The sequence below is a fragment of the Heptranchias perlo genome, chromosome 2 (genome assembly GCF_035084215.1).
Source record: "Heptranchias perlo isolate sHepPer1 chromosome 2, sHepPer1.hap1, whole genome shotgun sequence".
NCBI classification, from domain to species: Eukaryota; Metazoa; Chordata; class Chondrichthyes; order Hexanchiformes; family Hexanchidae; genus Heptranchias; species Heptranchias perlo.
The window spans coordinates 155068368-155094510 of NC_090326.1; the positions used below are offsets into that span (position 1 = coordinate 155068368).

The following is a 26143-nucleotide window of genomic DNA, read 5'->3' on the forward strand; positions in this document are numbered from 1 at the left end:
TGAGAGTGCCTGGGTGCAAGAGAGTGATGTGAGAGTGCCTGGGTGTGAGAGAGTGACGGGAGAGTTTCGGGAGGGAGAGAGTGACGGGAGAGTGCCTGGGAGGGAGTGAAGTGAGAGTGCCTGGGTGCAAGAGAGTGACGTGAGAGTGCCTGGGTGTGAGAGAGTGACGGGAGAGTGCCTGGGAGGGAGAGAGTGACGGGAGAGTGCCTGGGAGCGAGAGAGTGACGGGAGAGTGCCTGGGAGCGAGAGAGTAGAGTGACGGGAGAGTGCCTGGGAGGGAGAGAGTGACGGGAAAGTGCCTGGGAGGGAGAGAGCGATGGGAGAGTGCCTGAGAGAGAGAGTGACGGGAGAGCGCCTGGAAGCGAGAGAGTGACGGGAGCGTGCCAGAGAGCAAGAGAGTGACGGGAGAGTGCCTGGGAGAGAGAGAGTGATGCGAGAGTGTCTGGGAGAGAGAGTGACGGGAGAGTGCCAGGGAGCGAGAGAGTGACGGGAGAGTGCCTGGGAGGGAGAGAGTGACGGGAGAGTGCCTGGGAGAGAGAGTAACAGGAGAGTGCCTGAGAGAGTGATGGGAGAGTGCCTGGGAGGGAGAGAGGGACGGGAGAGTGCCTGGGAGAGAGAGGGACAGGAGAGTGTCTGGGAGGGAGAGAGTGACGGGAGAGTGCCTGGGAGGGAGAGATTGACGGGAGAGTGACAGGAGAGTGCCTGGGAGAGAGAGTGACGGGAGAGTGCCTGAGAGAGTGACGGGAGAGTGCCTGGCAGGGAGAGAGTGATTGGAGAGTACTTGGGAGAGAGAGAGAGAAAGAGAGACGGGAGAGCGTCTGGGAGGGAGAGAGTGACGGGAGAGTGACAGGGAGGGTGAAAGTGACGGGAGAGTGCCTGAGAGAGAGAGTGATGGGAGAGTGTCTCGGAGGGAGAGAGTGACGGGAGAGTGTCTCGGAGGGAGAGAGTGACGGGAGAGTGTCTCGGAGGGAGAGAGTGACGGGAGGGTGAAAGTAACGGGAGAGTGCCTGGGGGAGGTGAGAGTGAGGGAGAGAGTGATGGGAGAGCGCCTGGGTGAGAGTGCCTGGGAAGGAGAGAGTGACGGCAGAGAGCCTGGGAGAGAGAGTGTGACAGGAGAGTTCCTGGGAGTGAGTGACAGGAGAGTGCCTAGGAGGGAGAGAGTGACGGGAGAGTGCCTGGGAGAGAAAGTGTGACAGGAGAGTTCCTGGGAGTGAGTGACAGGAGAGTGCCTAGGAGGGAGAGAGTGACGGGAGAGTGCCTGGGAAGGAGAGAGTGACAGGAGAGTGCCTGGGAGAGTGACGGGAGAGTGCCTGGGATCAAGAGAGTGACGGGAGAGAGAGAGTGACGTGAGAATGCCTGGGAGAGAGAGAGTGACGGGAGAGTGCCTGGGAGAGACAGAGTAACGGGAGGGTGCCTGGGAGAGAAAGTGTGACAGGAGAGTTCCTGGGAGTGAGTGACGGGAGAGTGCCTAGGAGGGAGAGAGTGACGGGAGAGTGCCTGGGAAGGAGAGAGTGACGGGAGATTGCCTGAGAGGGAGAGAGTGACGGGAGAGTGCCTGGGAGAGTGACGGGGGAGTGCCTGGGAGCAAGAGAGTGACGGGAGAGAGAAAGTGACGTGAGAATGCCTGGGAGAGAGAGAGAGTGACGGGAGAGTGCCAGGGAGGGAGAGAGCGATGGGCGAGTGCCTGGGAGAGACAGAGTGATGGGAGAGTGGCTGAGGGGAAAGTGAGCGACAGAAAATTGAGTGCATGGGTTGATGGAGAGCCTGGAGGATAAGGTACGTTTAAGGGAAGAAAGAGCATCCCCGAGCACAGCTCACTGGCCTTTCAGGACTGCACCATTTATGAGGGCAGACTGGAACGATTGTGTATGTAAGGCAGCTGCTATAATGTGCAGAGCTATCAGTTACCGGCTCATACTAGTACAAGGCAGAAACAATATAAAGCGAGACGCAACAACAGAATATCTGAGCTGGCGTTCTTTCACGTCGCAATTAAAAGCTGACACTGTTCTTATGGATTACATTTGGTGCTGACCACAGCAATTGCTGCAGATCTCATTTCATGGCAATGCGGAGACGTATGTATAGTTAATGGGCTGGCATCGCCCCTGTAGGGGCTCAGTAACGTGTGTCAGAGTTGCCGTTGAAAGATGTCTTTCCTGGGAGCTTGTCCTAATGTTTTTGCAATGTATTTTGCATCAGATCTCAGCTACCAGATTTCACGTGTGGATTTGCTAACTGAAATCTCTTTGGTAATTTGCTCACTGCAATTCTTGCAAGTGTCAGCGTAAAATAGCCCATTTTTGAAGATTATACTTGTACAAAATATTACTGCAGGGTATCCTTATACATAACGTCTTACCATGTCTCTCAAGTGTCAGCCGTGACTCAGTTGGTAACACTCCCACCACTGAGCCTGAAGGTTGTGGGTTCAAGTCCCACTCCAAAGACTTGAGCATAAAATTTGGTTGAGTGCTGAGGGAGTGCTGCACTGTTGGAGATGCCATCTTTTGGGTGAGGTGTTAACCCAAGGCCCTGTCTGCCCTCTCAGGTGGATGTAAAAGATCCCATGGAACTATTTTGAAGAAGAGCAGGGGAGTTCTCCCCGGTGTCCTGGCCAATATTTATCTGTGGGAGAACCTTCACCACATGGACTGCAGCGGTTCAAGAAGGCGGCTCACCACAACCTTCTCAAGGGCAATTAGGGATGGGCAATAAATGCGACGCCCACATCCCATGAACGAATAAAAAAAAAGCCACTCAGTTTTAACAAATCAGGACACCCCATGATGGACAATAAATACCGGCCTTGCCAGCGACACCCACATCCTGAGAATGAATAAAACAAAATTTGGCACAGATACGACGTCTCACACCGATGGAGCGGTACGTCAGCCAGAGTAGAAGTTGAGTAAAGGGCAGATAATTGGTGAGAAAGGTGTGTGGTTTAAGGAGATGTCATAACAGAGAAAATGGAAACATTTAAGGGTGGCGCCCCCTCAATACAAAAAGGAATTGAGTTTATGAGCAGTGTGATGCTGCAATAAGCAGTGACCAGGCACTTTTTTTTATTTGTTCATGGGATGCGGGTGTCACTGGCAAGGCCACCATTTGTTGCCCATCCCTAATTGCCCTTGAGAAGGTGGTGAATTACTGCAGTCCGCAGTGGTTGTTGGAGGCCAATCATCTCAGCCCCAGGACACTGCTGCAGGAGTTCCTCAGGGCAGTGTCCTAGGCCCAACCATCTTCAGCTGCTTCATCAATGACCTTCCCTCCATCATAAGGTCAGAAATGGGGATGTTCGCTGATGATTGCGCAGTGTTCAGTTCCATTCGCAACCCCTCAGATAATGAAGCAGTCCGTGCCCACATGCAGCAAGACCTGGACAACATCCAGGCTTGGGCTGATAAGTGGCAAGTAACATTCACGCCAGACAAGTGCCAGGCAATGACCATCTCCAACAAGAGAGAATCTAACCACCTCCCCTTGACATTCAGCGGCATTACCAATATTTATCCCTCAACCAACATCACTAAAACAGATGTCCTGGTCATTATCACATTGCTGTTTGTGGAACCTGGCTGTGTGTAAATTGGCTGCCATGTTTCCTACATTGCAGCAGTGACTACACTTCAAAAATGTACTTAATTGGCTGTGAAGCGCTTTGGGATGTCCTGAGGTCATGAAAGGCGCTTTATAAATGCAAATCTTTCATTTCTTTCTTCTAGCCTTTAGGCACAATTAATTACTTTGAAGTGCACTGGTTTGTTATGTAAGAGAATGCAGCAGCCACTAATTGCACAGCAGGACGCCACAACCAGCAATGTGATGAAAGAGCAGCTGACGTAGTGTTGCCAGGAGACCAGGCGGACTCTGTGCGCCCCTTCCTTCCAATAATGCCGTTGGATCTTTAACGTCCATCCAAACCACCAAAACGGGCAGAGGAAGCTCAGCTTAACATCACACCCACTGTTCTGGGTTTGCTTTCTCCTATTAAGCATCTTCCATGTCTCAGTAAGGATTCCTCCGAGTCATCTCTTTTCAAGGTTGAAGAGTCCTTTCACATAGCTCACCCCTCACATATTATTATGTGGGACATATATTCCATGAACATGATGTAACCTGACCACAGTTTAAGACTTAGAGTACTAGGAACTCCAGAGCAATTCGCTATTTCCCCTATGACTGGTGATGGAGGACAATTTGTATCTCTCCTGTGATGCTGTTGACAGGGGTTTGCAGTGTCCTGTCGGTTAATATTCTACAAGGCATTGTAAGGTTATAAATAAGTCAAACAGCTGTGAGTTTGTTCTCGCCACCACTCGCTGCAAACATGGCACCTCTCTCACTGAGGCTGCACCTTAAATGTCAACAATACAGAAAAGGCTCATTCACCCACCAAATAACTCCAACAAAAGCTTATGCAAACACCACCTAATCAAATAATCTCTACACCAGGGCCAAATCCCAATTAATAATTATATATGTAAACACATCCTATCCAATATATTCTGTTCTGTTCCCCCCCCCCCCTTCAAGGTTGAGGTAACTGTAGCATCATAATTATTACTACAGCTGAGATCAGCTAAGTCAGGACAGAGCAGGAATCAGAGCTGGGGCCTTCGGGTCTTTATACTTTGGTGTCATGATCACTGCTCGTACCCACTGGACCATTAAAGGAGCCGACATGGACTTCAGTCACTGAACTCCAACTGAGAACATCACAAGTACCACAATGACTGCACTGGATGAATGTCGGTTCATAATATTCAGAAAATAAAAAGACCATCACATCAGACCAAAAGGCTGCTCATAACATGCCGGTTTATTTTCAGTGATACCGTGACTAAGTGGTGGACATGCGATGTAGAGATAGAATAATGCATAGGAAGAGATCGATACCATCTTACTCCCAGCTTAGCCGTGGCTCAGTGGTAGCACTTCTGCCTCTGAATCGTACGTTGTGGGTAACCAGGGGTAGCAGCAACAGTAGTGCTGGGGAGGGGCAGGGAATATTGACCAAAGTTCCCCCACCTGATCATTGTGCAATGGTAAGTGCGGGAAGTGTACATGTATAGATGACTGGTGAGGATTGGATTGGGTTGAACTGCGTTGCTCTCTGTGTTTTAATAACCTACTGACACTCACTGGCAAGGACCACACAGGAATAATGGTTACTGGACTAGTAATCCAGAGGCTTGGACCAACAATCCAGAGATCGTGAGTGTAAACCCCACCATGGCAATTTGAGAATTATAATTCAGTTTTTAAAAAATCTGAGAATAAAAAGCTGGTATCAGTAAAAAAAATGACGATGAAGCTTGTCCAGATTGTCGTGAAAACCCAACTGGTTCACTAATGTCCTTTAGGGAAGGAAACCTGCCGTCCTTACCCGGACTGGCCTATTACGTGACTCAATTTCCACACCAAGTGGCCTCAGATAATGAAGCAGTCCGTGCCCGCATGCAGCAAGACCTGGACAACATCCAGGCTTGGGCTGATAAGTGGCAAGTAACATTCGCGCCAGACAAGTGCCAGGCAATGACCATCTCCAAGACGAGAGAGTCTAACCACCTCCCTTTGACATTCAACGGCATTACCATCGCCGACTCCCCCACCATCAACATCCTGGGGGTCACCATTGACCAGAAACTTAACTGGACCAGCCATATAAATACTGTGGCTACAAGAGCAGGTCAGAGGCTGGGTATTCTGCGGTGAGTGACTCACCTCGTGACTCCCGCAAACCTTTCCATCTTCAAGGCACAAGTCAGGAGTGTGATGGAATACTCTCCACTTGCGTGGATGAGTGCAGCTCCAATAACACTCAAGAAGCTCGACACTATCCAGGACAAAGCAGCCCGCTTGATGGCACCCCATCCACCACCCTAAACATTCACTCCCTTCACCACCGGCGCACCGTGGCTGCAGTGTATACCATCCACAGGATGCACTGCAGCAACTCACCAAGGCTTCATCGACAGCACCTCACAAACCCGCGACCTCTGCCACCTAGAAGAAGAAGGGCAGCAGGCACATGGGAACAACACCACCTGCACGTTCCCCTCCAAGTCACACAACATCCCGACTTGGAAATATATCACCGTTCCTTCATCGTCGCTGGGTCAAAATCCTGGAACTCCCTACCTAACAGCACTGCGGGAGAACCTTCACCACACGGACTGCAGCGGTTCAAGAAGGTGGCTCACCACCACCTTCTCAAGGGCAATTAGGGATGGGCAATAAATGCTGGCCTCGCCAGCGACGCCCACATCCCATGAACAAATTTTTAAAAAGTCTGTGTGGTGACTTGTTTGTAGTGAGATTGTACAACAGAGTGGCTTGCTAGGCCATTAAGAATCAACCACATTGCTGTGGGTCTGGAGTCACATGCAGGCCAGGACAGCAGGTTTTGTTCCCTAAAGGGCATTAGTGAACCAGATGGGTTTATTAATGACAATCTGGTAGTTTCATGGCCACCATTACTGATACTAGTTTTTTTCCCCCCAGATTTTATTTAATTAATTAAATTCACCAGCTGTTGTGGGAGTGTTTGGAACTTATAATTCTGGATTATTAGTCCAGGCCTGACTGGATTATTAGTCCAGCAACATAACCACTATGCAACCTCCCCACAGGCGATGGAGGAATTGAAAGGAGAGCCTTTGCATGGTGCTGTTGGGCGTTTTATAGCGGTCAGATTTGCAATGACATTGGCGGAGATCGGGAGCAGATCATCTATCCTCACGCCCTCTCGACTGAAGTTGATACTCGGCACGAATGTTCCCCAAAAAAGTGGAAGGGAACAAAATAGCTTCGCAAAAAAAAAAGTCTCACCATTAAAAGAAAGCATTTGATTTTGTCAGAGTTAACTAGAAGTTGTCTCTGTTGTAGCATCTCAGGTTGTCCAGTTTCCGTTCAGGAGCTAGATCTTTCCTGGAAGGGCAGCGTGTTGATGCTCTGTTTTTTTTTGTGGCATTTTGTAGGGCATGTTTTGCACTACGGAAATGATAAGCTGTGGATCTGCTCCTGATACGTTCCACATGCCATCGTAAGGAGGCACTTCCCCACTGAAGGAGGAGGAACATTGACTCACACCAGTTCTCATTCACCTCCTACAAGCTGGGCATTAATAGTGGCACTTGGAGAGGGGGTTGGAGCTGGTCTCAAGCCTTCCCCCCGTCCCAATCCCATCCTCCCCCAGCAGAGAGGGTGGTTAGAATGTGAATTAACTGCCACAAACCATTGCTGAAGCAGAGTCCATAGATTCTTTTAAAAAGGAAATTAGATGATTGTTTGAAAAGGGAAATATTACAGAGCAAAGAACGTAGGAGCAAGCATGACAGTAGGAAAAACAGCAAAGCACATTGATGGGCTGGATGGCCTGTTTTTGTGCGTAAAATGCTATGATTCTACAAGCAATTTCCTCAAAATCTATCTCTCCTCCCCTACCTTCAGCCACCTCCCCTAACTCTTTTCCTAAGCTTTGCTAGCGATCCACTCCCCTAGTTTTGTGAAGTGTTTTGGGACGTATTGAGGCAATAAAAGCTCAATATAAATGCAAGTTTTTGATGTAGTTTAGTCTTTTATTTTTTTTTATCTCTGTAACCTCCTCCAGCCCTACACCCCTCCCAGAACTCTCCTTTCCTCTGACCCTGTCCTCTTGTGCATCCCCCTGTCTCTCCGCCCCACTTTCGACGGCCCCTCAACTCCTCCATCTCTCCACCTCCCTCTCCTCCTTTAATCCCTCCTTAAAATTCCACCTCTTTGACCAGGCTTTTTGTTCACCCCCGCCTCACATCTCCTTCCTTCGATCCATTTTTGTCCGGTTACGCCTCTGTGAGGCACCTTGGGACATTTTTAAAGAGCCGCTCTCAATGTATTTGTGACAAACAGACCTCTTATGTACCAGTTCTACTGTACGAATGTTATCATCCTACCTTTTTTTTTTACACACACAGATTACACTTACTCTTTCAAATTCTGGCACGTCCCAATACCTCCCTGATTCAGTCCAACAGCAGCTCTCGCCAGCAAATTAAATGCACTGAATGAAGGCCGCTAATCCTTGATAATCCCTCCGAGCAAATCTTTTGTTGGACCGCCTGCATTAACCGCAAAGGCCCGAAGTCAGCAGAACCCATTCCAAATGGTTTTGTGAGTGAAGCAAAAACTTTTCAGCCCCCTGTTGCAGTTCTATTGACGAAGAATCCTCGCGAGAGATGGGCGGCTCCCAGCCTCAGTGGTATATATTGGGGTGTCCAATTTTTCTCCAGTGTCAAAGCATTCTGGCATTTAGTTTGGTTGGACAAAATCCAGTAGCAACATGTCACAGTATTCTGGCAAGGTGAGTGGCCAACAATTTCACTTTTTATATAAAAAATAATGTTGTTTATAAGTATAGTCTACTCCCAATCTACTCCATTCAAGTCCCACTCCAGAGACTTGAACACAAAAATCTAGGCCGACACTCCCAGTGCAGTACTGAGGGAGTGCTGCGCTGCCGGAGGTGCCGACTTTTGGATGAGATGTCATCCCTCTCAGGTGGACGTCAAAGATCCCGCGGCACTATTTCGAAGAAGAGCCAGTGTTGATTCCTCAACCAGCTTCACTGAACTTAAAACAGATGGTCTGGTCATTAGCAAATTGCTGTTTGTCGGGCCTTGCTGTGCGCAAAATGGCTGCCGCGTTTCCTACGGCGACTACACTTCAAAAGTACTTCATTGGCTGTGAAGCGCTTTGGGAAGTCCTGAGGTCGTGAAAGGCGCTATATAAATTCCAGTTCTTTTTTTTCTAGCACCGAGGGTAAAAAGAATGGGGAAGGAAGAGAGGAATAATCAAGTACAGTAGTGGTTAGATGACATCAAGTTTGGTTTTGATTTCAGCGAGGTGATATTCCTCTTTTATTGTGTTCCTCAGCTTTTGCTGAATGGAGTTAGCTAACTATATGGTGAAATGACTGTGCCGTTCCTCGTAGACTTAGAAGCTTGTGTCTGATTTATTCCCATGTTTCAAATCTGCCGTCGTTTAGTAAGAGTGAAAAGGTCAATATATGACATGATATTTGAGGCAAGCTGAACTTACTTGGAATAGGAACCGACTGTAGTTATAAAAATAACCCTTGCATAAGTGCTCATTCTGTTATTAGGGAGCTTAACATGAGCTCGTTACTAAACGTGGATTTATATTCAAATACTAGCACATGCAGGTCTCAATCGCACCCCTCATACATGTTTAGTCGTTGTAGAAATTGTTTTCTTTTGTCGCCTAAGATTTACTCCAATTTTCTTCCCTCTTCTCTCCGGTGGCAGAGCCAATTGGGGAGGGGGAGAGGGGTCAGGAGTGATCATGACTGCTCCCCCATTCCCCCAGTCACTTTGAGGTCGGCCAATTTTGTACGTCAGAACTGGGGCCAAAACTGACTGCAAATAATTTACTCGCTTAACTTTGAAATTCTCGATCGCTTTCGTGTGGCCGCTTTGAGTGTGACATGAACGCGGCAGCGGGGGATTGGAGGACATCCTTCTGGCCGATCTGTCCAAAGTCGGCCAAATGTGGACTTTGACCCACCCCCCACCCAGGGCTGCCAATCCTCCAGGATTGCCCTGGAGTCTCCGGGAATTGAAGATTAATCTCCAGGAGCAACACCTGGGAGAAAAATCATTTAAAAAAAGTGTTTTCTTCATTTCCTTTTATTTATTGGTTATTAAAATGTCAGAAATGGCAAAGAAAGGCAACTGGACCGGCCTGTCACCCTTTCTTCATGTGTGATCCTATTCAACTACAGGAGCATCACAGCCAAGCCTGATCATAATGTCCACACAAGTGTACTGCAGTGGGAGTCCTGTATTGAGTGATGAGCTCAGAGCCGGCGGGGGTGGGGGTGGGGGGTTAGTATTACAGTTGACCTCGCTGTTGTTGGGCTAGAGCAGGGAAATGTCAGACCGAGTTCTCTTTAAATGCTGCTGGAAAGTGAACACGTTTTGATGTCTGGTGATGAAGAGTCAGGCTTGCCTGTGCTGCCCCCAGAGTTGAATACTGTGGTTCAGTGGGTAGCACACTCATCTTTTGTAGTCTGAAGGTTGTGGGTTCAAGTCCCACTCAAGTCGACCTGGGCGTATCATCCAGGCTGATACTCCCAGTGCAGTATCTGAGGGAGTACTGCATTGTTGGATAATGCCGACTTTTGGATGAGACGTTAAACCGAGGTCCTGTCTGCCCTTGCAATTGGACGTAAAGGATCCCATGGCACTATTTCGGAGAAGAGCACGAGAGTCCTCCTCGGTGCACTGGACAATATTTACCCCTCAACCAACATCACTAAAAAAAAATAGATTATCTGGTCATCTCAATGCTGTTTGTGGGATCTTGCTGTGTGCAATTTGGGTTGCCACGTTTCCTAGATGACAGCAGTGAATCCACTTCAAAAGTACTTCATTGGCTGTAAATGACGTCCAATTTGGGACGGTCTGAGGTTGTGACAGGCGCTATATAAATGCAAGCTCTTCCTTTTTATCTTTAATGCTCACTATTTAGGCTCGCAGACGAAAAGTGGGATTTGGCTGTGAAACTGGCTGAGGAACAGAGCCTTCAAGAGAAAAATGTTTTAAGAAAATTTTAGATGAAGCTTCAGTCTCTATCTAGTTAGCTTGAAAGACCACAAGTTTGCTTTGGATTTCATGTTACTTGTTAACTGACTAGGACATTAGTTGAGACGTTTGTGCTCTTTCCTCCATCAGATCATTTTCTACGAGGGAAAATGTTTCACCGGCAGAAAGCTGGAGGTGTGCGGGGACTGCGACAACTTCCAGGACAGGGGATTCATGAGCAGAGTGAACTCCATCAGGGTGGAGAGCAGTGCCTGGATCTGCTACGACCACCCCGATTTCAAAGGGCATCAGTACATCCTGGAGCGAGGAGAGTACCCCGAATTTCACCGATGGAACGCCCACAATGACCACATGGGATCCTGCAGACCCGTCAAAATGGTATGTTAGAAAACCGCCAATCGCTTAAATAAAGGAGCGGCCATCCCCAAGGGGCCGACGCTGCCGGCCTGCACGGGTGGACTTCAGCGCAGTCTGTTGTTGAGAAGGTTCAGCGCAGGATCGCAGAGCAATATAGATTATTTCTTTATCCATTCTGGGGATTCGGGCATCGCTAGCAAGGCCGGCATTTATTGCCCATCCTCTGGTTCCTCTTGAGACGGTGGTGGTGAGCCGCCTTCTTGAACGTTGCGGCCCGTGTGGTGAAGGTTCTCCCACAGTGCTGTTAAGTAGGGAGTTCCAAGGATTTTGCGAGTGGCTATTCAGCCCATTCTAGGATATTCATCCAGAATGAAGCTACAGCCCCTCGCCCCCCCCCAAATTTATATATTTTACATGTGGTTGTTTCTCCACCTCCCCCATGAAGTTTTATCAAGGTGGGGTATGAGAGTGTTGTGAATCCAGAGTGGAACTTCCATGGACTCTGTTATCCACTGAAAAAATTCGATGCTCTCTGATCAGGTTTACAGTAGGTAAGCTGTAGTTTATTTTTTACTTTTACCTCTGTACCCTCCTCCAGCCCTAAAACTCTCCTAGAACTCTCCTTCCCTCTGACTCAGGCCTTTTGTTCACCCCCCTCTTTTTGCCCCACTATTAGCAGCCGTGCCTTTGGCCGTCTAGGCCCCATTCTGGAATTCCCTCCCTAAACCCCTCAGCCTCTCCACCTCTCCTCTTTAAGACGCTTCTTAAAACCCAACTCTTTGGGGTTTTATCTCTTAATAAGTCTTTCTTTGGCTTGGCATTAATTTCTTTCTTTATACCTCTATGAAGTGCCTTGGGACATCTTTTCTACATTAAAGGCGCTATATAAATGCAAGTTGTTGTTGCTGAATGCAAACAAACCAGTTTGCTAAAAAATGGGGAATTAAAATAAAGAGTTGCCAAGGCTAACAAAATGGTGGGGCTTTGGTCTTGACCTGCCCAGGTGGTCTATTCCTATTCTTATCTTTGGCACGCTTGAGCCCAGGCCCCAGTCAGCACGGGCACGGGGAATTTTGCAGGATTAATTGGCAGGAATGTACCGAGGAGCGACTCCCGCTGATCCTTTACTTCTGACCTGTTCTTTCAGCACGGTGAACATTACAGAATAGAGCTGTTCGAAAACTGCGACTTCAATGGCCAGTGTATGGAGTTCTGTGAGGATTGTCCATTCCTTCAGGGCAGAGGCTGGAACAAGACCTGTGTCAACTCCATCAGGGTTCATGGCGACGGAGCGTAAGTATAGGCCTCTCTGCCGGCTTGACGTGAATTAAAAGTGTATTCTATATTTGGTAACTCATGATCTTTTTGTAATTTCTTGGAAAATGTAAAAAAAAAAGTCATAGACTGGTGTGACCTCAATGTAGTAAATTTTCCTCCTATTTGCCTTGTCTTCTTTCTTAAAGACAGTAGCCTAAAACTTTGATGGATCCTATCGAAGGGGTGAAAGTGCAACAGAGTGGGACTGCCACTTTGGGCAACTGGTGACCCCGGCACTAATCCCAGGGAATGGGGTCATTTAAATATTCAGCGAGTGCACACCCTGTGCCTGTAGAGGTGCTACAGAGGTAACCCACCCCCATGAGGTGGCATATCTCGGAGTGCCACCCTGCCGTTCCGAGAGGGGGCCACCCAGGATTCTTATCGGGCCAAAGACGAGAGTAGAAAAAACCTTTCTAAATCTTCTTACCAGACCCTCTGGCCGTCTCTTCGACTATAATCGAGCCCCCTTGGAATCAATTCCCTATAAGTTGCATGGACCTTCACTGGGCCCCTAACGGGACCCATAGCCCTCAGCAAGTGTAGCCCCCGCCTGGGCCTATCACGGACAAACTAGGCAGAATTCACGGGGTATCCCAGGACCGGCCCCAGAAACACCTCCAAAGTTGCCCCTGGGCATAACAGGAGTGGGCTTAAGAAATGCTCCCCTCCCCTAACCCCCAGTGCACAATATCGAGGGGAAGATACGAGGAGCGGAAACCTGCCCAACTCAGCCCAGTCCAGGGACCGCGCCTTAGAACAGGAACACAAGTAGGCCATTCAACCCCTCGAGCATGTTCCACCATTTTATTAGATCACGGCTGATCAGCACCTCAACTCCATTCACCTGCCTTTGATCCATATCCCTTGAGACCCTTACCTAATGATTTTTAAATCCCCTTTTTGATACCTTATGAGTCACCCCAGAGCTTGAAATAGCAGGTTGCAATTTCATTGCTGACCCAATCAATTGTCTCTTTGCAATCGTTGCTCCCGCCACCAGTTTTGACGTCGATGATTTAATGGTGGCAGTTGTTGCATCTGTTTAATTATTTGCCATTTTCCCCCTCTAATCCTAAGCTGGGTTTTATATGAAGAGCCCAACTACCGTGGCAGGATGTATATAATAGAACGAGGATACTACCGTTCCCACACAGAGTGGCAGGGGCAAACCGGCAACATCCAGTCCATCCGAAGAGTGGTGAACTACTTCTAGCGAGGCACAAACCCTTCCTTCCATCAAGATCAAACCTAGACCGTCGACATCAAAAACTGCAAAGTGAATAAAACGTTCAAAAAAAAAATGATTCATGGCAGTGTGTGTTCTGTGATTCTATTTCAATCACTAGATTAAAGATTAGGCCTCACATGTAGGGTGAAATCTTGTTTTATGCCACACATGGAGATGTAACGAAGCTCGACTCGAGATTCAAGAACAACAACAATTGCATTTATATAGCGCCTTTACCGTAGTCAAATGTCCCAAGGCGCTTCACAGGAGCGATTTATCAAACGAAATTTGACGCCGAGCCACATGAGGAGGTATTAGGACAGGTGACCAAAAACTTGGTCAAAGAGGTAGGTTCAAGGTTTTAGAAGTTCCACATCTTTCGGCTGGGCGCACCCCAACCCTCTAGTCTGAACATTAACTTTAGTAATTTCAGGCCTTACCTACAAACTCTGCTCTCTTCACAACTGTGGGTACTGGTGATGTGGGGAGGGTCAGTCGGTGTCCAGGGGGGAGGGGAGGAGAGTTGACACGTGGGTCGGAGATCCTTTGTTAGAGCACGGTGCTGACAGGGGCGGGGGTGGGGGTCTCGGCTCTTGGTGTGGACCCTTCGTCTCTTTCAGCAACTGGTGGATCTTCTGAGCTTCACTTGCATTTCCATTTCATTTCTGCTGTCTGCAGCTTTTGAAAAAGAATCTCTTTATTGTTTCTTTACTTCTCATGCTTTTATTGTACTGGAACCTCTCCTGTGTCCCTTCAACCCTCCCCTACCCCCACTGCTTGTACATTCTTTTGTCCTTTCTGTCTGTCTGCAATTATCTTTTACATTTGTAAACAATTTTACAACACCAAGTTATAGTCCAGCAATTTTATTTTAAATTCACAAGCTTTCGGAGGCTTCCTCCTTCGTCAGGTGAACGATGTGAAAATCGTTTGCTGGACTATAACTTGGTGTTGTAAAATTGTTTACAATTGTCAACCCCAGTCCATCACCGGCATCTCCACATCATATCTTTTACATGACTAACTTAATGTTTATTTACTTAACAGTTTGCAGGTCGTTTAACACATGATCTCCCTCTCTGCCACTGGTGAATCTGTTGGTTCTCTCCTTCCTCCGTTTCATGCTATTGTTCCAACCTGACCTCTAACCTTCAGTCAGATGAAGGGTACAGATCCACAATATTAACCTGTACAGATCCACAATATTAACCTGTACAGATCCACAATATTAACCTGTACAGATCCACAATATTAACCTGTACAGATCCACCATGTTAACCTGTACAGATCCACAATATTAACCTGTACAGATCCACAATATTAACCTGTACAGATCCACCATGTTAACCTGTACAGATCCACAATATTAACCTGTACAGATCCACAATATTAACCTGTACAGATCCACAATATTAACCTGTACAGATCCACCATGTTAACCTGTACAGATCCACAATATTAACCTGTACAGATCCACCATGTTAACCTGTACAGATCCACAATATTAACCTGTACAGATCCACAATGTTAACCTGTACAGATCCACAATATTAACCTGTACAGATCCACCATGTTAACCTGTACAGATCCACAATGTTAACCTGTACAGATCCACAATGTTAACCTGTACAGATCCACAATATTAACCTGTACAGATCCACAATATTAACCTGTACAGATCCACAATATTAACCTGTACAGATCCACAATATTAACCTGTACAGATCCAAAGTGTTAACCTGTACAGATCCACAATATTAACCTGTACAGATCCACAATATTAACCTGTACATATCCACAATATTAACCTGTACAGATCCAAAATATTAACCTGTACAGATCCACAATATTAACCTGTACAGATCCAGAGTGTTAACCTGTACAGATCCACAATATTAACCTGTACAGATCCACAATATTAACCTGTACAGATCCACAATGTTAACCTGTACAGATCCACAATATTAACCTGTACAGATCCAGAGTGTTAACCTGTACAGATCCACAATATTAACCTGTACAGATCCAGAGTGTTAACCTGTACAGATCCACAATATTAACCTGTACAGATCCAGAGTGTTAACCTGTACAGATCCAAAATGTCAGCCTGTGATGGTAAAGCATAAAATCTAGGCTGACGCTCCAGTGCAGTAATGAGGGAGTGCTGCACTGTTGGAGTTGTCATCTTTTGGATGAGGCGTTAAACCGAGGACCTTTCCTCCTCAAATGGACGTAAAAGATCCCATGGCACTATTTCGAAGAAGAGCGAGGGAGTTCTCCCAGGTGTCCTGACCAATATTTATCCCTCAACCAACATCATGAAAAAAAAAGTGCATGACAATGTTTAAAAGTTAGTTGGACTAAATTTTTCTAATCTTCATTTTATGATTGGACATCAAGCCTTGGAAAACTTGGATCACATTTACAATGAGGATTCTTGGGGGACTGGCAGCTGATGTCTTTCTACTCAGGTCTATTATTTCAGGGTGGTGACCCTCAGTCTGTAGATGTAATATCCGCTCTCCTCCGGGGTCTTGGTTTTGCTTATGTTTGTCAAGATAGGGGATATAAAATGGTAAGATATAGAGCCTTACCTCTCACAGGTTTCCTTGTCATTTGGGCCTATGAGTCCCACAAGCTCTCATATTTAAGACTTGTTGTAATTAAATCTTAAGATATGGTACCAAGAGAGTCGCCAACTCTGGTTGGGTGTATTCCTGGAGGTTTCATCACATGACCTCCTGCCTTGAACAGTCCTGCCCCCACACTCCGCCATTGATCCATCCTCCAGGCGCACTGCCTTCCCACACTAATTGGAAAGGGAAATGGCTCTTTGTTACCCAATTGGATTAATCTTGACTGTCAGTCAAACAGCCTTGTTTTCCCCATCTCCTATATTTGTACAATTAATAAAAGAAATTGTTCAAATTAAATGAAAAAAAAGCACAATTTTTTTTAATGCCACTATGATTTTTCTTTCCCAGGTGTTGCTCACAGCAGTGTGCTGGAGATTAATCTTCAATTCCTGGAGACTCCAGGACAATCCTGGAGGGTTGGCAACCCTCGGTAGCAAGGATTTTAGCTTTGAACCTTCGAGTGTGTTTTTGTAGGTTCACCGTTGCAAGAAACAGGTAAAAAAACTGCACCTGGATTATTGTGTCCAGATCTAGTTCCCTAGAAATAAGAGTGAGATTCAAGTGCTGGGATACAATGCGGAGGAGAGTCATTTTTTTTATTTGTTCATGGGATGTGGGCATCGCTGGCAAGGCCAGCATTTATTGCCCATCCTTAATTGTGCTTGAGAAGATGGTGGTGAGCCGCCTTCTTGAACCGCTGCAATCCGTGTGGTGAAGGTTCTCCCACAGTGCTGTTAGGAAGGGAGTTCCAGGATTTCGACCCAGCGACGATGAAGGAACGGCGATATATTTCCAAGTCATGATGGTGTGTGACTTGGAGGGGAATGTGCAGGTAGTGTTGTTCCCATGTGCTTACTGCCTTTGTCTTATTAGGTGGTAAAGGTCGCGGGTTTGGGAGGTGCTGTCGAAGAAGCCTTGGCGAGTTGCTGCAGTGCACCCTGTGGATGGTATACACTGCAGCCACTGTGCGCCGGTGGTGAAGGGAATGAATGTTTAGGGTGGTGGATTGGGTGCCAATCAAGCGGGCTGCCCTGTCCTGGATGGTGTCGAGCTTCTTGAGTGTTGTTGGAGCTGCACTCATTCAGGCAAGTGGAGAGTATTCCATCACACTCCTGACTTGTGCCTTGTAGATGGTGGAAAGGTTTTGGGGAGTCAGGAGGTGAGTCACTCACCGCAGAATACCCAGCCTCTGACCTGCTCTTGTAGCCACAGTATTTATGTGGCTGGTCAGGTAAGTTTCTGGTCAATGGTGACCCCCAGGATGTTGATGGTGGGGGATTCGGCGATGGTAATGCCGCTGAATGTCAAGGGGAGGTGGTTAGACTCTCTCTTGTTGGAGATGGTCATTGCCTAGCACTTGTCTGGCGCGAATGTTACTTGCCACTTATCAGCCCAAGCCTGGATGTTGTCCAGGTCTTGTTGCATGCGAGCATAGACTGCTTCATTATCTGAGGGGTTGCGAATGGAACTGAATACTGTGCAATCATCAGCAAATATTCCCATTTCTGACCTTATGATGGAGGGAAGGTCATTGATGAAGCAGCTGAAGATGGTTGAGCCAAGGACACCACCCTGAGGAACTCCTGTAGCAATGCCCTGAGGCTGAGATGATTGGCCTCCAACAACCACTACCATCTTCCTTTGTGCTGGTATGACTCCAGCCACTGGAGAGTTTTCCCCCTGATTCCCATTGACTTCAATTTTACTAGGGCTCCTTGGTGCCACACTCGGTCAAGTGCTGCCTTGATGTCAAGGGCAGTCACTCTCACCTCACCTCTGGAATTCAGCTCTTTTGTCCATGTTTGGACCCAGGCTGTAATGAGGTCTGGAGCCGAGTGGTCCTGGCAGAACCCAAACTGAGCATCGGTGAGACTGGTCCCTAATGTTAGAGATCTGAGTTATCAGGAAAGACTGGGGAAGATTTGGGCTTTTAATCCTGGAATGAAGGTGTGAAAGAAGTGATGTCATTAAGGTTTATAAGATTGTAAATGGTATGGAAAAGGTTAATCTGGATAACTTCTTTAAATTAAACAGTAGGAGTAGGACAAGGGGGTGAAAGTTCAAATTTGTAAATGGAACTTTGGGACTGATATAAGGAAGTTATTCTAGCAGAGAGTGATCAACACTTGGAATGGACTGCCAGGTAGAACGGTGGGGGAAAATACCCTGGAATCATTTAAGAAACAATTAAATGCAGCAATGGAGGGAGTGTAGGGTTGTTCTGGATGGATCAATTAAGATGGGCTGAATGGTCTTCCTCAAACATAGGCATCGTGTGATCTCACTTTATGATCTGAATGGCAATCACTAACAATGTTACTCACTGGCCACAAGATGGCAAAAGTGGATAACGACCATTGATAATTTTATATCAGTAGGAAGAAGATGAAAGATAGACTTGCATTTATATAGCTTCTTTCACGACCTCGGGATGTCCCAAAGCACGTTACAAACAATGAAGTACTTTTAAAGTGTAGTCACTGTTGTAATGTAGGAAACGTGACAGCCACTTTGCGCACAGCAAGGTCTCACAAACAGCAATGAGATAATGACCAGATAATCTGTTTTTGTGATGTTGGTTGAGGGATAAATATTGACCAGGACAAACTCCCCTGCTCTTCTTCAAAATAGTGCCATAGGATTTTTTACGTCCACCTGAGAGGGGACCTTGGTTTAATGTTTCATTTCTAACAGTGTAGCACTCCCTCAGTACCACACTGAAGTGTCAGCCTGGGTTATGCGCTCAAGTCTCTGGAGTGGGACTCTGAACCCACCACATTCTGACTCAGAGGTGAGAGTGTTACCAACTGAGCCACAGCTGACGCATATGTAAACCAGTGACGCAATGGATTACAATACTGTCCTTCACCTCTCTGACCTGCGTTGACAGGATGAATTCTCTCTTTCTCTCTCATTCTCCCTCTCTCTCTTTCTCTACTACTGTAAGGGCTCTAAGTGAAAAAATGGTGGGCAGTGTAAGTGGTTTTCTCGGGCGTACCGAAAACACACCTCTTACTATAAGTTCTGGAACGTTAGGGATTATAAGGACAGATCAGACTCGGACACACGTTTTCGGGCTCAACGGGATTGTGTTTAATAAGATTAACAATAACACTCGTGAACAGTACAAACCGTACAACCCTGGTTTGTCCAATAAGCCCGACAGTGCTAAATTACCACGGGCTAATAAGAGAACCCTCCCGTGAAATAACTAACACAGGACACCCCCCCCACCCAGCACTAAAACCCTCTAAGGTTTGGTTGGGACTTACAATCACCCCCTCACACAGCTAAGTGGTCTTGTGTAGGCGCAGGCAGTACGCTCACCCCGATTGCCCGTTGTCTTGCTTCCAGCCTCTTCCTCCACGTCTCGCTCCTGGTTCCGTACCGCCGACGCAGTATCCAAGTTCTAGTTTGAGTCGAGGTCCGTTGATGAGGGATGAAGAGCAGCGCTCAGCTTCTGGCGGTGTTCTATTGAATCGAGCCGAGCCCCACTCGGGAGACTCACTGTAGATTGATGCTGAGAGCAGAGTCCAGCCCGATGTATTGACTCAGGTGATCTGTCTGACACCCCCGCCCCGCCCCGTGGCCTGGAGTGACTCATAACCTTTGAGATCTTTGTGAAAAATGCTGTTTCGTTTTCCCGCTCCCAGGCCTTGCACCTGGAGAGACAATGGGTGCTGATTACTGGGTGTCTGTCGTTTCCTGAGTTGATGGCCCCCATTAGCAGGTAATGGGTTTCGATCTCAAACTGATCTTCTGGCTTCTCTCCTGGAAGACAATGGCCCGGCCATCTCCTGCCTTCCATCAGGAGACTGAGTGTCTCTGAGTTACCTCTCGGGATATTGTTCCCAGTAATTATGTTAAATGGTGATAACGTCAATCGGCCTGGGTTCCCTTCCACCCAGCCCGTCAGTGTGAAATGTCCGTTTGGATATGAATGCCCCTTAGTCAGGTGAGCCTGGCTCGAAACTCCTGCCAGTCAATCCTGTTCTCTAAGCCACTCCCACAAGCTTTCCAAACAGTACAGTTCTTTCTTGGGGTATTGGATTTAAAATATGATTCCTAAAAATGCCCAGAACGCTGGTGCTACAGCAGACTCAATCCAGCAACTGGAGAATGTAAATCCACAGCCAATGTGAGAAATGAACCTGTCACACTGGTGCTCTGCTGAGGCTGGGATTAAGGTGGGTTGTTGGGGCCGTGTAACGGAAGCTTTATGCCGTATCTGAAGTGTACGATACTTGATGGAGGGGGGTGGATTTTCATTTGAGGAGGTGTCCAAAAACCGGCTGCCTGTCATGTGCCCTGTCCGATTTCTCTGTCCATTGACTTCCGATACTGTCAGTTTTCAGCCTCTGCTGAAAGTGAAAATCTACCTCAGAGCATTTGAAGTTGACGCTGGCTGCAAAAAAATAGAAAATGTTCCATCTCCAATGACTGGCATCAGTCTGGTTTGGATAGTCAGTCACTTTACTCACAGGCTTCTCCCAGTGCTGCTCAGTGACTTGAAACTGAAAAAAGAAACCCCTTGGATTAACTAATCACCCATTTCAGGGAGCGGCTGGGCCTCTTTTCTCCAGAAAAGAGAAGGCTGAGGGGTGACCTTTTTTTAAAATTCGTTCACGGGATGTGGGCGTCGCTGGCGAGGCCAGCGTTTATTGCCCATCCCTAATTGAACTTGAGAAGGTGGTGGTGAGCCGCCTTCTTGAACCGCTGCAGTCCGTGTGGTGACGGTTCTCCCACAGTGCTATTAGGAAGGGAGTTCCAGGATTTTGACCCAGCGACGATGAAGGAACGGCGATATATTTCCAAGTCGGGATGGTGTGTGACTTGGAGGGGAACGTGCAGGTGGTATTGTTCCCATGCGCCTGCTGCTCTTGTTGGAGGTCTTTAAGATAATGAAAGGGTTTGAGAGGGTAGACGTAGAGAAAATGTTTCCACTTGTGGGGGAGACCAAAAGCAGGGGTCATAAATACTAAATAGTCACTAATAAACCCAATAGGGAATTCAGGAGAAATTTCTTCACTCAGAGAGTGGTAAGAATGTGGCACGCGCTGCCACAAGGAGCAGTTGAGGCGAAAAGCATAGATGCCTTTAAGGGGAAGCACATGAGGGAGAAAGGATAGAAGGATATGTTGATAGGGTGAGATGAAGTAAGGTGGGAGGAGGCTCGTGTGGAGCATAAACACCAGCACAGACCTGTTGGACTGAATGGCATGTTTCTCTGCTGTAGACTCGATGTAACTTCACTACCTGTGAGGAAGCACCTTGGCCTCACACCTCGCCTTGATGTCCCAGTCAAGAGAAGGAACTTCCTATGTTGGGTGTTACAGACCTGAACCTGCAAGGTATTGTTTTTATTCGTTCATGGGATGTGGGCGTCGCTGGCGAGGCCGGCATTTATTGCCCATCCCTAATTGCCCTTGAGAAGGTGGTGGTGAGCCGCCTTCTTGAACCGCTGCAGTGCCGTTAGGTAGGGAGTTCCAGGATTTTGACCCACCGACGATGAAGGAACGGCGATATATTTCCAAGTCGGGATGGTGTGTGACTTGGAGGGGAACGTGCAGGTGGTGTGGTTCCCATATGCTTGCTGCCCTTGTCTTTCTAGGTGGTAGAGGTCGCAGGTTTGGGAGGTGCTGTCGAAGAAGCCTTGGCAAGTTGCTGCTGTGCATCCTGTAGATGGTACACACTGCAGCCACAGTGCGCCGGTGGTGAAGGGAGTGAATGTTTAGGGTGGTGGATGGGGTGCCAATCAAGTGGGCTGCTTTGTCCTGGATGGTGTCGAGCTACTTGAGTGTTGTTGGAGCTGCACTCATTCAGGCAAGTGGAGAGTATTCCATCACACTCCTGACTTGTGCCTTGTAGATGGTAGAACGGCTTTGGGGAGTCAGGAGATGAGTCATTCACCGCAGAATACCCAGCCTCTGACTTGCTCTTGTAGCCACAGTATTTATTTGGCTGGTCCAGTTAAGTTTCTGGTCAATGGTGACTACCAGGATGTTGATGATGCGGGATTAGGCGATGGTAATGCCGTTGAATGTCAAGGGGAGGTTAGACTCTCTTTTGTTGGAGATGGTCATTGCCTGGCACTTGTCTGGCGCGAATGTTACTTGCCACTCATCAGCCCAAGCCTGGATGTTGTCGAGGTCTTGCTGCATGCAGGCATGGACTGCTTCATTATTTGAGGGGTTTCGAATGGAACTGAACTCTGCAATCATCAGCGAACATCCCCATTTCTGACCTTATGATGGAGGGAAGGTCATTGATGAAGCAGCTGAAGATGGTTGGGCCAAGGACACTGTCCTGAGGAACTCCTGCAGCAATGTCCTGGGGCTGAGATGATTGGCCTCCAACAACCACTACCATCTTCCTTTATGCCAGGTATGACTCCAGCCACTGGAGAGTTTTCTCCCGGATTCCCATTGACTTCAATTTTACTAGGGCTCCTTGGTGCCTCAGTTAATCAAATGCTGCCTTGATGTCAAGGGCAGTCACTCTCAATTCAGCTCTTTTGTCCATGTTTGGACCAAGGCTGTAATGAGGTCTGGAGCCGAGTGGTCCTGGCGGAACCCAAACTGAGCATCGGTGAGCAGGTTATTGGTGAGTAAGTGCCACTTGATAGCACTGTTGACAACACCTTCCATCACTTTGCTGATGATTGAGAGTAGACCGATAGGGCGGTAATTGGCCGGATTGGATTTGTCCTGCTTTTTGTGGACAGGACATAACTGGGCAATTTTCCACATTGTCGGGTAAATGCCAGTGTTGTAGCTGTACTGGAACAGTTTGGCTGGAGGTACGGCTAGTGCTGGAGCACAAGTCTTCAACACTACAGCTGGGATGTTGTCGGGGCCCATAGCCTTTGTTGTATCAAGTGCACTCAGCTGTTTCTTGATGTCACGTGGAGTGAATCGAATTGGCTGAAGACTGGCTTCTGTGATGGTGGGGATATCGGGAGGAGGCTGAGGTGGATCATCCACTCGGCACTTCTGGCTGAAGATGGTTGCAAACGCTTCAGCCTTGTCTTATGCACTCATGTGCTGGACTCCGCCATCATTGAGGATGAGGATGTTCACAGAGCCTCTTCCTCCCGTTGGTTGTTTAATTCACGGCTGCATGTGGCAGGATTGCAGAACTTTGATCTGATCCATTGGTTGTGGAATCGCTTAGCTCTGTCTATAGAATGTTGCTTCCACTGTTTAGCATGCATGTAGTCCTGAGTTGTAGCTTCACCAGGTTGGCACCTCATTTTTAGGTACGCCTGGTGCTGCTCCTGGCATGCTCTTCTACACACCTCGTTGAACCAGGGTTGATCCCCTGGCTTGTTGGTAATGGTAGAGTGAGGAATATGCCGGGCCATGAGGTTACAGATTGTGCTGGAATACAATTCTGCTGCTGCTGATGGCCCATAGCGCCTCATGGATGCCCAGTTTTGAGCTGCGAGATCTGTTCTGAATCTATCCCATTTAGCACGGTGGTAGTGCCACACAACACGTTGGATGGTGTCCTCAATGTGAAGACGGGACTTCATCTCCACAAGGACTGTGCGGTGGTCACTCCTACCAATACTGTCATGGACAGATGCATTTGCGACAGGTAGATTGGTGAGGACGAGGTCAAGTAGGTTTATCTCTCGTGTTGGTTCGCTCACTACCTGCTGCAAGCCCTGCCTGGCAGCTTTGTCCTTCAGGACTCAGCCAGCTCGGTCAGTAGTGGTGCTACCGAGCCACTCTTGGTGATGGACATTGAAGACCCCCACCCAGAGTACCTTCTGTGCCCTTGCTACCCTCAGTGCTTCCTCCAAGTGATGCTGAACATGGAGGAGGGCTGATTCATCAGCTGAGGGAGGACGGTAGGTGGTAATCAGCAGGAGGTTTCATTGCCCATGTTTGACCTGATGCCAAGAGATTTCACGGGGTTCAGAGTCAATGTTGAGGACTTCCAGTGCCACTCCCTCCTGCCTGTATATCACTGTACCGCCACCTCTGGTAGGTCTGTCCTGCCAGTGGGACGGGACATACCCAGGGATGGTGATGGAAGAATCTGGGACATTGGCTGAAAGGTCTGATTCTGTGAGTATGGCTATGTCAGGCTGTTGCTTGACTAGTCTGTGGGACAGCTCTCCCAATTTTGGCACAAGTCCCCAGATGTTAGTGAGGAGGACTTTGCAGGGTCGACTGGGCTTGGTTTGCCTTTGTCATGTCCAGCACCTAGTGGTCCGATGCCGGGTGTTCCGTCCGGTTTTATTCTTATTATGACTTTTTTTAGCGAGATTGTACAACTGAGTGGCTTGCTAGGCCATTCCAGAGGGCGATTAAGAATCAGCCACATTGCTGTGGGTCTGGAGTCACATATAGGCCAGACCGGGTAAGGACAGCAGGTTTCCTTCCCTAAAGGACATTAGTGAACCAGATGGGTTTTTGCGACAATCCGATAGTTTCATGGCCACCATTACTGATACTATTTTTTTAAATTCCAGATTTTATTTAATTAATTGAATTTAATTTCCCCAGCTGCTGTGGTGGGATTTGAACTCATGACTCCGTATTATTAGTCCAGGCCTCTGGATTACAATCCAGTAACATAATCACGGCCACTAGTGAAACCTTTAGTCTGTGCATGTTCGTGATATTTATACAAACTGCCTTATCACCCTGCGCTTTCCAAAATCCATAATCAGCACGTTCATATATTAGAACCAGGGGGGAGTTGAGGAGCCTTTCTTTTTACGCAGCGAGTCGTTATGATTTGGACTGCACTGGCTGAAAGAGTGGTGGAAGCAGATTCAATAGTAACTTTCAAAAGGGATGTGGATATATACTTGAAACGAAAAGTTTGCAGGGCTGCGGGGAAAGAGCAGTGCGTGTGGGATTAATTGGATCGCTCTTTCAAAGAGTCGGCACAGGCACGATGGGCCGAAAGGCCTCCTTCTGTGCTGTAGGATTCCAACATGCAGTTCGCTTTCCTGTAACTTTGAATCTCGTTGCCATCCGCTCACTGTGCTCCTGAACAGGTGCAGCCTCATCCTGACTGCACACTATTAGTGGCCGTCAGCACAACCTGATGGAGCACTGGATGCTTTTACAAATGGATACACGGGAAAGGAAGCATCAGGACACTGCCTGTGTTTGAACTGCCGAGCTCCAAACAAAGGCAATCCCGTGATGTTCCTGGGCTTACGAGCTCAGAGCCAACTCGGGTACGCGCGTGCCTGTCAGTCATTCCTGACCATCTGTTTTTCTATTTATAGGGCTTGTACTCGCCGTTGCTCCCACCCGTGTATAATTCATCATAAGTAATTGTGCATGGAATGGGGCCAAAAGGCCTCGGGCTGATCATTACTCTGCACTATAATCAGCAGCGAGAGGGGAGACTCTGGAATTTATAAATCTATCGTGTGCCGGCCAAGAAATGCTTGACGACGCAGAGTTTTTAATCAGTTCTAAATGCATCGTGACTCTTGTGCGTGATTCTGCTCTGCACGAGCGAGCATGGCCTCAGAGATGGCCCGAGGCAGAGATAAAATGGGGTCGGGATACAGCAATGCAACTGTGAACTCTCCTAATGGCTTGGAGGAGGGTAAAGGCACGGCACGGTGTGGCCCTGACTCCAAGTTCGATCCCTAGCTTATACTGAGTTGGCTAATTTCAGCTAGGACAGCACTAAGGGGGCTACAATTGGCCTGCAGCATCCCTGTGTTGGGGGAAATCAGTCAGGGTTCCCTCTCCTGATTAATGTCCAGCCGCACCGGCTGGAAAGTACACGCGTGTGGATGTCAGGTGATGGCAGGAACTGACTCGACTGTGATGTCCTAACAGTGGCCTCCATCTGGCTCTCCCAGTCACCCCACTGTGATAAACTGTCAGGGAGAAAAATTTAATAAGGGTTGTTTTCGGGTGGGGGGTAGCGTGATGCGCTAATACCCCACACCCAGTGGACCCTACGCAGGCAGCACGTGAGTTTCGTACTGCCTGCTAATTATCATGATA

The 26143-nt window shown here is 47.8% G+C and overlaps 2 protein-coding genes across 2 annotated transcripts in view; one reads left to right on the forward strand and one right to left on the reverse strand.

The window, feature by feature from the left end:
* The first annotated feature begins 8326 nt into the window (after window positions 1–8326).
* crygn2 (crystallin, gamma N2) lies at window positions 8327–13571 on the forward strand. The gene is made up of 4 exons (XM_067996312.1): window positions 8327–8347; window positions 10740–10988; window positions 12115–12260; window positions 13365–13571. The coding sequence occupies exons 1-4, from the start codon at window positions 8327–8329 to the stop codon at window positions 13498–13500; spliced, it is 552 nt and encodes a 183-aa protein (XP_067852413.1). The 3' UTR covers window positions 13501–13571.
* Window positions 13550–26143, reverse strand: part of LOC137332461 (NEDD8 ultimate buster 1-like) — a 117924-nt gene continuing 105330 nt past the window's right edge. The window contains exon 14 of the mRNA XM_067996326.1: window positions 13550–13556. Within this exon, the coding sequence (XP_067852427.1) occupies window positions 13550–13556 (7 nt within the window). The remainder of the gene's footprint in view (window positions 13557–26143) is intronic.

Bases quoted from the DNA above. Each gene is read 5' to 3' on its own strand.
- crygn2 (XM_067996312.1), top strand. From the start codon at position 8,327: ATGTCACAGTATTCTGGCAAG. The intron at 8,348-10,739 runs GTGAGTGGCCAA...TTCCTCCATCAG, and splicing joins TGTCACAGTATTCTGGCAAG to ATCATTTTCTACGAGGGAAA. The intron at 12,261-13,364 runs GTAAGTATAGGC...TCTAATCCTAAG, and splicing joins AGGGTTCATGGCGACGGAGC to CTGGGTTTTATATGAAGAGC.